The 12,363-nt window shown below is 40.4% G+C and overlaps 1 protein-coding gene across 1 annotated transcript in view; it reads left to right on the top strand.

Moving 5' to 3' along the window:
• Window positions 1-12,363, top strand: part of LOC118113718 (eukaryotic translation initiation factor 3 subunit H) — a 55,130-nt gene that overhangs the window by 6,036 nt on the left and 36,731 nt on the right. Inside the window, exon 2 of the mRNA XM_035163658.2 lies at window positions 3,745-3,901. Coding sequence (XP_035019549.1) covers window positions 3,745-3,901 — 157 coding nt within the window. The remainder of the gene's footprint in view (window positions 1-3,744; window positions 3,902-12,363) is intronic.

Genomic DNA, 12,363 nt, shown 5'->3' on the forward strand with positions numbered 1-12,363 from the left:
TTTTATCTGGCATTAAAAATTAAATGAGTACGGTGATGCATGGACACTTTGTCCAGCTGAGGCACGACAATGTGGGATATTAGAGGACAAGTCCAAATATACCCTCCCACCATGTGAGGGGAGCATTTTTCTTAACATTTCATTGTGTGTCACCTCCTCCTCCTCCTCTGTAAATGGCTAAGCTGTGTTGAATACTAACTGACTTGTCCGCACTCAGGATCAGTGATGGACCATTGTCAGAGCCGACAGGTGGTGCTTACCATTCAATTTACCTCAACCATAGCCAGTGTTTGACTGAGTAACTTTCCCAAAGTTTCCTCCTAAAATAACAGATTATGGCCATTTACTGTAGTTTTATATAAGAGCTTGGTGACCAGTGAAGGGTGTAGACTGCTGGGTGAGGATTTATTGTGCAATTTAGTTTTGATGGTTAATAGATTCTAGTGATGTGGTAGATTTTCAGGCCAACTAACACGTGCATTCAAACTGAAATTTGAATCATCACTTTTTTTGTGTAAGGGCATAATGTGTCCACTTTATTAGGTACACTTGTACAATCAATTTTAACTGTTATGTCATAAATTTGGCTTTGATGGTGTCTTTAGGGTTAAACACTATTGTGGATGTGTTAATTAAAACAATGTCATTGTTCAATCTTTGTCACTCTTAATCATATGTTGGACTCCAGGACAAAAGCTGATGATGAAAACGATGATTATTGCCATAAATAGTGATTGATTAAAAATAGTATAAATGATAGAGAATAGTATCAAATTCTCTTTTAAATCTTCACATGATATATAGTGTGTATATACTGTTGCTGTATTTGTTTCAATAAAAACAGTACAAATCTAAACTCAAAAATTAGTATTGCTCGAGGTGCAGTACATTCCTTTTGGAATTTGGATTTTAGTTGGCCTAGCTTGCTAGGGTTTCTGTGAATGTCTGAAAGGAGCATTTGTCTGTCACAAATTGAAATATCTCAGTCTGTGTAAGGAATTGTGGCTCCATCTCTCTGCCACTCACTGAACAGAGTAGACAAAGAGAGAAATCAGCCTCTCACTTGCAGATGAATTAATGGTGTCGGTCTTCTAAGGTTTTTCCAAAAATATTTTTTTAATAATAGGTTTCTTATAATTGAAACTGGCAAATGGCACAAATGTAAGTTCTTTCAAATAAGAACTCAAAGTTTCATATTGAATTGAATGTCCATACCAGTGTGCCTTACAGACACCTACAGTGCAATTGGGTTACAAGACATTTTTAATGTTGGTTTATTTAAAATAAAGTGTAGTAGGAGTTCAATTATAATAGGGTTCCAGAGTGGAGGCGGTGACCCTACTGAGGGTGGGCTGAACCTGGCAAGATTTATCACCTATAAAGGCTTCACACAGACAAAAAGCAAGCAGTGATTTCTTGGGAAAATCTACTTGTTTCCAATACAACAGCGCAGCAGTATTTCTGTGACATCTGCAAATCTAATTCATCCATAACATGAACACCACAACAGAGCACGATCCGCATGTCACTGTTCTGTAGCTGCAGGGAGGTAAAACCTGAACTAGATAGTGAGACTAAGCTCTTGATATGTTTGTGATTTTTAAGAAATATTTAATAATTTATGTTTTTTGTAATTTGGTGTGGCGGTTGTCTCCATAAGAAAGAGGCCTAATAAAGTTCAAAGTCAAAAGAATTGAAACCATTATCTCCTACTTTATTGTATTCTCGAATATGTTGGATGAATGAATTTATTTGATGACTCGAATGTGAAGGTTCAAGATGTGCTCATGGATGGACCTTTTAATTCAACCCATATTGAGCCTTTGTGATTTGTTTTGCAGTGTTGTGATAATCTAGGGTGCCAGGAGATGGCAGTGTGATAAAATGACTTTGAACTAGAGTGCCAGAAGGATTGTGGTGTTCAGAAAAGTACGTTTTCTGACTAGATTTATCTTAGTAAGGGCTTTTAAAGCCATCATTTCACCTGACAAGGACCTGTCTAAAGTGCAGCCAAGGTAATTTACGTTGTCTTTCACAGTTATATGGATGCCTCTACCTTGGACTATAAAATCCGATGACCTTGCTAATTTTGTTTGAGAACAAAAAAATGGCTTCAGTTTTTTATTATCTAAGATCTGATAGTCATGCACTTACATTTTATAAGTTCCTCACTAAAAATGTTCTCAAACGTTTTTTCTTTTATATGCTACCAATAAAACACTTATCAACACAATATAAAAAAGATAGCATGAGGAAGTGGATTTTAGGGTATTTATACACATAGGAAAAAATAACGGGCCCAGGATGCTACCCTGTGGCACCCCACATCCACAATTCATGACTCTGAAAGGGCCCATTTCCATTAACCATTGAAGTATGATTTGATAAGTATATATCAATCCAAGTCAGGGTCAGGCCACTAAAACCCATGGCTCCCAGTTTCAATTCTAACAGGCTGTAATTATGTAGATCGCTATGCTCTTAAGAACATTCATTGCTGCCAAATGTTTTTTGTAGTATTCCTTTGATCTGTGCCATGACACAATCCTGTCTCTGAACTCTGCAGCCAGTTTCTTCGCCCCCTTTGCTTGGACTATGCTCTGATGTGCATTTTCAGCTATAAGACTTAGTTGTGGACCTTTCTAATTACCTTTCATTCAGTTGAATTTTCTACGGGCTGACCCCAGTAAAGGCATCTCAATGATTATCTGTTTTTAGGTATTTCAATGCAAATTGATTTGTAAATATTTGAATATGTGTGTCTGCATTAGGGCTGTCAAACGATTACAATTTTAATCAGATTAATCACAGGGTAGCTTTACACAGTTGAATGTGAAATCAGAATCAGTGTCGCTCCCCTCATTTTAACACTGAGTCCAGACTGTGAGCGTCACGTCTCGTGTTGTACTGAGCACAACATGTTGACGAGTCATTTTCATGATGTTTAAATGCAGCCTCATAAACTCTGGAGCGAATCAAACAAACACTAAGTTACTACATGTACTGATCAGGTCCTGATAACTAGTGATGAGTGTTTATTAGTTCAAGTGAGAGCAGAGTCGAGGAGGACACAAAGAGTCCAGCTCGGTACAAACCAACTGCAGCTTCTATTATGATCATGACGCAGCGGCGCTGATCACTGAGCAGCTGTGACCAGAGAAACTCTGTATTACACTGTTCTTCTACAAAGTCACTGACCGGCTGCTTAACGTGAACGAGCTCTGATCTCACTGCGTGTGTCGCTCTCTGAGCGGGTGAGTGGGGGCGGGTATGGGTACATGGAACGGGTCATTCTGCGCATGCGTTAATGCGTTAATAAAATTAACCCGTTAATTCCACAAATTAATCATCCCGCGTTAACGCGTTCATTTTGACAGCCCTAGTCTGCATATATAAAAACAAAAGAAAACCACAGACCCGCTTCTGGAGGGAAAGAAAAACCAAAGCATCTTGTAAAGAAACATCAACCAAACTAACCCTAAAAACCAAATGAGCACAAATCGACATTTGGAGCAGCAATCCAATTAAATTGAACAACATAAATCAAATGATGACAAAAGACAATTAAAAGAAATTCTGTAAACCACAAAATGCACACACAATGGGGAAAATTAATAAATCAGCTCAGGTTCTGAAAATGAAATTGTTATTCGAAGAAGGATGAAGCCGTCCTCCCTCTACACCTCTGTTCTTTTGCGATAGTTCGATACTTCAATGATTTTGCTCTTTTGTTTGTTTTCACAGGTTGTGCTAAAGATTATTAAGCACTACCAGGAAGAGGGCCAAGGGAGCGAGGTGGTTCAGGGCGTCCTGCTGGGCCTGGTCGTCGAAGACCGGCTGGAGATCACAAACTGCTTCCCCTTCCCCCAGCACACTGAGGATGATGCCGACTTCGATGAAGGTAAATGAGAGCACTCTATACTTTCTTTTATCTCTTCCGAGCTCAAAAATGTTTATTCCAAATTGCACTGAAAATACTAAATAGAATAAACGTATAAAAAATTTGTTGTTTTGGTTGTGGAAACCTTTTGTCTGTTGGCATTGTTTTATTTGACTGTCCTTGACAGTTTGTCTGAAAAATTATTTTTGCAATTTTAGCGGGTCCTTGGAATTTCTGAAAGTTGGTGAATTTGAAAATAAACATGTGTTTTTTCAAAATGGACATAAATGGATATTGTTATTTGAAAGTGCCAGATTTGATCTAGTCTTATAAGCATAAACGTAACATCTTAGAGTGCCCAGTTTCAGCAGCCTATATCAAAGATCAGCCTACTAATTTCAGCAACAGACACAAACAAGTTAAAAATGATCACCCATTTTTGGACTTGTCTTTGAGTTGGTTCAGTCCAACCCACTGCTGATTATTGGCAACAGCAATCTTTTGTCAATTTACACAGGAGTGTGTTTTAAAGGGGAGAAAACTTTAGTTAAGCTTAACTGTGATCATTGGCTGAATATAGAACAAAGGAAAAGATAAGCCAGACTATGTTGAGTTATCATGCTTTGCCCACTCGCTACAGTCGAACTTGGAATAAGCTAAAAGTAGAGTTGTTTGCTAACATTAGCTCATCTAGCTTTAGACGTTGAAATGTCCGCGTTCTAAACAGGCCAGTCATGGACAGTGCACAGGCAGACAAGACGGCAGCACCTTGCAACAGTGAGTTATTCAGGCAATTGTGGGGAAAAAGTGATGAATATCCACAAATCTATTATACTGTAATTAATGCCCAGCATGCTGCTCAGAGAAGTCAGTGGCTCTTCTTACAGCTCTCTCTCCTCTTATGTGGTTATAAGAGATCGTTATGCATTGGTGGCATTTATCTGGTATTTATCAGACACGAGTGCCATGAGTTAATCGTTTAATTTAGCTGCCAAGGTTTCAGAAGATGAATTACCTTCGTCGTCTTATCCTTAAATATGTGTGAACGCACCATTGTCATAAGCTGTAAAATATGACAAATCCAAAGAAACAGGTTAGGATCGGAGTCACCCAGTAGAATTTCCACGTTCCCTAAAGAAACAATAGATTTTCGAGGCTAGGAGAAAGTCATAATAGCAATTCACTAAACATCACTGTGTTTGCTTAGGTGTGTGTGTGTGTGAAAGATGTCCCCAGACGCCGTGTTAAGGACAATGCTGACTTTTAACTAAGCTAACTAGATGCTGGGTGTCCTACACTGTCAGTGCCTGGGTTGATGTGTGAGGGCAGTGGTGCAGGGATGGAGTCGAGGGTCTGATTTGGTTTTAATCTGCCCACGTTCGCATTTCCTTACCCATTCTGCCTCCCGTCAGCATTCACATTTAAGGATGCCATGCCCTCTGACCTCAGCCTTTCCTCTATCAAGCCTTGTTTGTTGCCCGATCATTGTTAGCACAAGGACAGTGTGGTAATGCAAAATCTGCTGCAAGTCAGGCTGAAGAATGGGATGGTGAGAAGATGTGAGGGCCAATGGAAAGGGAGAAAATCATGTTCCACTGCTAACGAGCAACTGTCGAAAATTCTACGAGAGACACAAGTGCCATTGGTGGCTAAAGGTCGTTAGTGGCAGGAACAGCTCACTCCGTTTGTGTGTGTGTTATGGTTGTGTTGTTGACTTTTGATGCGCTGGATTTTCCATCTGTCACTCTCTTTAAGTTAACAAGGCCTTCAGTGAGGAGCGCCCTGACACAAACCCCTTGAACAGAATTCCTCAACAGGGCTTTAGATCGAGCTCCTGAAGCTGACAGACATCACGTTATCTGTCGCTACACAACCAAATTCCAATTTGAAACATGCTGGTAGTCATTCATGTTGTGAGTGTTGTTTGGTGTCAAAATCATTTCAGATCAAGGACGGCACAGTACAAAGAAGACGACTCCGTGAACTGCAGAATGCTCGTCTCTGTTCAGTGTGTTTATGCTGCACTCATGATTTCATCCACTAACTCACCGCGATGGAAAGAGTGGTACTCCAAGTAAAAGTATCATGCAGGCAAAACATGACAAATTTATTTTATTCCTGTACATTTGGTTGTTTTGTTTTCATACTTGAGCCTGAATTGTCTACCTACGCACACAGCTGACCAGCTCGACCACCCCCTTCTCTTCTCTCTCGTCTACACCGTAGCAACCAATAGTCAGTGTTCATCTGTGCTGATGGTGGGGCGGGTTGCCTCGACCCATTGCAGATACAACGGCACACAGAACAACAGTTTTGTGTGAAGTGTGACTTTGAAACAATCATGTTTCTGTGGAGGATCTGTGAACTTAATCTCAAGAGACATTGGAAATCTTCCAAATATCTAGAACCCAACAGAAGTAATGAAGTTCATATTTCTCCGCTCAGTTGATCACTTCTAATTTAATTCATGGGCTAAAAACGGCATGCTTCCAATACAATGCCAATTGCCACATCAGTAAGGACAAGCAATGGGAAGTGATAAATGAATAGTCTCCAGTGAAACACTGCAGACTGGCAATACCAGGGTCAGTGTCATCTGCGTAAACAATGCCACACGGACAATAAAACTGCTTATTGCCTTAAACAAGGAGTACTTACTTTAGGAGCCAGTGTGTTTTCGGAATAGTTGCTCCCACTTGCGTTGTTGCAACTTGCTGGGTCGATTTCTTCTGAAAGAAATGTTTCAATCTGCACTCTATTATTCTGTACCATGCTACTTCTTTTTCATCCGTGGAAGCGAATGGCCTGAAGTAGGTATATGATTGGGAAAGTTGGCAGGAGAGGGGAGGGACACGCAGGCACACAACCTTGCACTTCCATTTTAGTCAGAACACCCTTTGGAAAAGTGCATTCCCTAGCTCCACCTCTAACATTGACCTTCTCAACTACATGCCTAACGCTAATTCTAACCCACCCTAAAAGTGAGTCTAAACCCTCCAATAGCCCTTTGAAAAAGGGAGCACTGGTTAAAATGTCCTCACTTTCCCTAATGTCCTCACTCCGTAAGGCCTATACTCAAAACGAGTACACACACATTCATGCACATGCATGAGACACAGGAGGTAATTTGGCTAAAATATATTTTTGACATTTGTATCAATTTTTAATAAATCTCTCTCTGATTTTGGTTGGATCTGCATTTCCTTTCTGTCACCGTAGCCGTATCTCTGACTATTGTATTGACTTTCTGATGCATATCAGCTAATCGTTACACCCCCGAGATAAAGCTTTAGATTTAGTTCTAGAAAGAGTCCGCAGAGCAGTTAGTATTCTGTTCTCCTCTAATCAGGCACCCTGCACACGTTTATTCAGTGTGTTTATCTGTCTCTCTGCTGTGTTTAGCTGGACCAGTGTTGTCATGTGTTTTTTAACCTGAAAGCCTGCTACAGGCCCCTCAGATCTGTATTACTCCTCCAATCTATAACTCTGAAGGAGAGATGGACAGGATCAGGCAGCTGTGTGAGTGTGTGGGGTTTTGTGTGTGTGTGGGTGTGTGATTGACATGAAGTAAGCTGTGTGTGCCTGTGCGTGCCTGTGCTATACTGCTCTTCCATCAACAGATGCCAGTGTGGAGCTGTATTTGCAGGACAGTCCGTGGCAGCAAAAGTGACCAACATGAGTGAGACAAAGAGAGTAATCAAATGCGCACTGTAGACTCCGATTAAAATAAGAGGAAAAAGGAAAAAAGCCTTGGCTGAACCCCAACTCCGCTATTGCCCATGTGCTGACATGCTCTCATTGACAAAATGTATGGAGAGAGATGTGTAGAACTGCAGGTAGTTATTCTTTTGACATTTTGTGCAATAGAGGCACACAAGTTGCATTTTGATAATGTGCTTTGGGCTTCTTCTATTGCTGTGGTATCAGCAATAAAACAAAGAGCTCTACAGAAAGATTAAGGTCTGTGGCAGAAAAAGTTTACATTAGACATTTCAGAGTCATTTGTTTCTTTGTAAGCAAAAACTACTGGACGGATTTCTACGAAACTCGGTGGAAGGATGGGACATGGGCCAAGAAAGAACCCTATTAAATATTGGCATGGATGCGGACAAAGCCGGATCCAGGAGTTTTTTTTCTTCTTCGACATTTCTACCAATTTCCCAGGGAGAAAGTCATGAATTCTAGGACTGATATCCATCATTGTGCGCAATTTGCTGCAGCTTGATTTAAGTCAAAGGTGTTTGGCCCGGGTGAAGGTATGTGCTGTACCGGGTGCATTTATAGTTTGTTTATTAGTTGCATAAAAGCAATTTTTTTTTACATAAGGAAAGAGTTTTTTTTTTCAATGATGCTTAAAGGGTTAGGCAGTAGATTCAGTGCTAAACTTTGTGTGTACTGTCAATTGTACTCAACACCTAACTCTGCGGCTTTTCTCTGTGCTGGTCCATGTGGTGGACTCTGGCCAACCTCGGCACAGTGTCAACACAGTGTATGTATATTTGATGGCACTGCACCTGTCTAAGTTTACAAAGATTAGTTTTTTTATGCTCAAAAACCCAAACTGTGGCCTGCAGCTGCTTTCTGACATGATCATACTCATGGAGTGCACAATGCTTAGAGTTCACTGCCCAAGATCCAACAACACAGAAAAGATCTAAGTAAAGTAAGTGGCTTGAAAGAAGAACCTAACATCTAGCTACCTAGACATTTTTTCATTGGACGCAGTGCACTATAGTAAAAAAAAAAGAAGTCAAAGGGTTAATTATCATTTCCTCTAACAGATGAGGTAAAACTGCAGTGACGCACTAAGCTATTTCTGTGTCACTTGTTATTTGCGTTTTGGTAGATCGAACTTCAAAAGCAGGTGAATAGAAAGTCTCAGCAATGTGTGAATTTCAGTTAGTTAAACAATGAAATCAAATGTGGCTCAGTACAATTCAGACTTGTACATCATGATTAATTTTCCTGGGATTACATCAACTAACTGCTGCTCAGTACCAATTTTGGGAAGTATGCTTAACATTCAACCCATGTCACTGGTATTCAGGAGCAGGATGAGGTATCCTGAAGGTATAGAACCGAATTAGCCTGCTCTTTTTCTTATTTTTATTTTTTCTTCTGTTCACCCTCTAATACCTCTCTTTCTTTCCCCCTCCCTTTTCCCCTCTAACTCACTTGGTAAGGTGAAAGGGCTGCCTCCGCCCCTTCTTGCCCACAATGTCCCTTCTTCCTCCTCAGCAATCAATGACGTTGGATCTTTCCTTCAGTACTTTTCACAATCCCTTCTTTTACAGGGCTTTTTCTGGACAGAGAATTGAGCGGCAGCTGCCTCCAACTCCCGTCAAAATGCTAGTCCCGTGGAAACAGCGTCATGTTTATCATCGGGCCAAATTCTTCACTTTAAACGGTTGATTACTATAAACAAATTGTGTAGCTTCTGTATGATAGTCCCAGAAGTTAAGGGAAAGGTAGCGGTGTCACACACACAATGACTCTGCTGCTATATTCTCTCTCGCTCTCTTTCTCACAGACTCAGCTGACGTCTCTTAACTGCTACAATTTAAACCTAGATTTGTATGAAATGACGCCACAATATCAACACTGATTATCACATAATGATGAATACTTTTCTTAAATGCGTCAAATCTTTCTTCACAGCCGCGCATTCATTCAGAATTCAGCTAGTCTCTCGCACTCACACACACAAACAGTGTGATCGGACAATGTGTATACTCAGGCTGGGTAAAAACAACAGAATTTGTAAACTTAGACAATGAATGGAGATGGAGGGGCGCCACTCGGTTTGGCTCGATTCGGTTCGGTTGGCAGTGCACAGCGTGAATGATAGACACAGAGAGGAGGAGTAAATTACTGACAGAGCCGGTGAAAACTGTAAAAAATAACTTTTAAGAGTCCAAACTTGTATGAAAAGACCCACATTTATACTAAGTGGACTTAGTGGAGCTGTGCATGGATCCCATGACTCTGGCCTACCTGTGTCCTTGCCCCAACGCCCTGGAAAAACCCTGTTTCACTTTTCTCCTCGCTAATACACCCCCATTGTCTCGATCTATCCACTCCACTATCAAATCCTCCCTCCGTCCCTGGCGCAACGATTGGAGGATTTATTAAGCAATATACTGTTGGAAAGACGAATGATGTGAGTACCCAACCAACGTCCTGTTAGTAATTATGCCCTGGAAATGAAGCATTCATTTCCTGAAAATTATGTCTTTAAATAGCCACGGAAGGGTTTTGTGTAATCTTTTTGTGACGAGAGCAGTCCATCAATGACAGCCCAAGAGAACCTAACATTTGGAGTTATTACTTTGGCTCTACTTTGAGGGAATACCCCCAAATATTTGCTTGGATAAAATAAATTTCTCATGCAAGTTTGCTAATTTGTATGTACTTCATACATACAAACAAAACGTATGTATATTTATTATTGGTTATTTTCCCCTCTAAGAAGTATTTGTATTTTATTCCTTCTGGCGGTCCCACAGCCCCATGCCAAGCTACAAGCTCTCTGCCCAGCGCAGGTGGCAGGGCTGCCAGGCCCCTTGTCTGGGCTCATGTTATGCTTCGGCTTGGCCCGGAGGATGGGAACAGTTGTCAAACTGGCGTAGCAAACAAATTTTAAGGGAGCTTGTTTTCTGATGTGTCCTGATTCAGTAATTAGAGATGTTTTGATTTCAGCTGGGCTCCTCAGACAACACACAACAGCTTTTTCTTAGCCAATGAGCATTTCTTTTGGACATCTGACACCACAACATATAACAGGTTGTTGTTACTCCAATCCTAACAAGACACTTAATTAAAAAGAGCACAGAAAGATTTTCTTGGTGTATAAACAACTTGCGGTCATTAACGAGGTTGATTTCTGCTGATTGGCACCCTCTTTTCAGTTATTAGTTGTGTATGTCGCTCCTGCTGCCATTGTTTGAATTGCTCAGCAAACCAATTAGCCCCACAACTTCAGATGATGTGAATATGATTGAGCAGTGAGATAAAAACAATGCCTCCTTACAATGGGAAAACTGGCTGCTGGCATTAAAACTCCAAAAGGAAAGCCCAGAGCAAGTCCCTATAAAAATAGCTGTCATTTAAACAATTCTCAAAAATGTGTTTACCTGTAAAAACTGTAATCTGAAACTATCTAAAACCCTTGAAACGACGCCATCTAAAGGCCCCACACACATATGCAAGAGTTTTAACATGTCTTGACTGATTAGACCTTAGGTTAGAGTTATAGCTGTCCACTTGTGGTAAACTTTTACATTGATCTGCATTACTGATGGTATGTTTTGTTTCCAAACAATATCACACAACCTCTGCAGGAGAACATGACACCGTTGCTCCTAATGAGCTTATTTAACAACTTGGAGGGAGAAGAAATCACTGCCTTCACTTCAAGAAAGTCTTTGTTATTTCTTTAGGGTGTTTTTTTTTAATCATTCTTAATTATGGAGTATGTCGAGTTAAAAGGATATTTTTTGGTTGTTGGGTCACAGTCACTGTGTGGTTGAGCTGTAACAGAGGTTTTTTCCCCTAAAAGTCATGACGGTGAACAGTTTGTTGTTCATTTGGAGGCATGTTTAGGATCATCAGCATTCCACTGTTTAGCTCTTTGACATTAACTGCCAGGATTTGTCAGTATTTTTGAAAATAAGAGTCCATTCTTTACCCACTCTCTATGAACAACACCTTTCTAAAAGCAGACATTTTGACTTGTCAAGCACAAGTGTAACTAATAACATTAATCATGGCGGCATTCCATTTCTAGGCATCGCAATTGCGCGTGCTGGCCCATTGGTATGGTGCACTGGAAACTAAATGGATCCAAGCAGTCTTTAATGTTATTAGATACACGTTTGCTTGTCCTGCTGTGACAAGTCAATACCAAAAGGTCTGTACCTCCCGTGCCTCTGGCTGCCAAATGACTCTAAAGTATAATAAATCCACTGCAATGCGAGTGTGTTTTTCTCCCCCGAATGCTTCTCCTTTTTGTTGGCCATACATTTTGTGATTGTGAGTTTTGTTTCATTAGTTTGCAGCACTTTGCTCCTAAGAGCCTGACCAGAGTTTTGTGTCGTATACTGAGGGCAAGGTTGCCTTAGGATTTACATATCATGAATCCCATATCAACATGTTGTACGCCATGTCCTTTATGCATACTTTGCATAAATTTATGACACTAAACGTGTGAGCCTTGACTATAAATGTGCAGCAAGATGCCAATGACGCAAACAAAAATATTATCTTTTTTTAAATGAGCTCTGCTTTGGTGCAATTAACACAATTATGCTTCAATAACCTAATTTATTTCCTAAAAGCAATGGGTCTGTGTAGTCAAACCAAAACATTAGACACTAATAAGTGTAAAAGAAGTGAAGCAACCACCTCAAGCCATTCACACAAAATTACACCTCAATTGAGGCGAAAGACCAGTTGTATCAATGATTCAAACTGGCGCTTGTACT

The sequence above is a fragment of the Hippoglossus stenolepis genome, chromosome 8 (assembly GCF_022539355.2).
Source record: "Hippoglossus stenolepis isolate QCI-W04-F060 chromosome 8, HSTE1.2, whole genome shotgun sequence".
Taxonomy (NCBI): Eukaryota; Metazoa; Chordata; class Actinopteri; order Pleuronectiformes; family Pleuronectidae; genus Hippoglossus; species Hippoglossus stenolepis.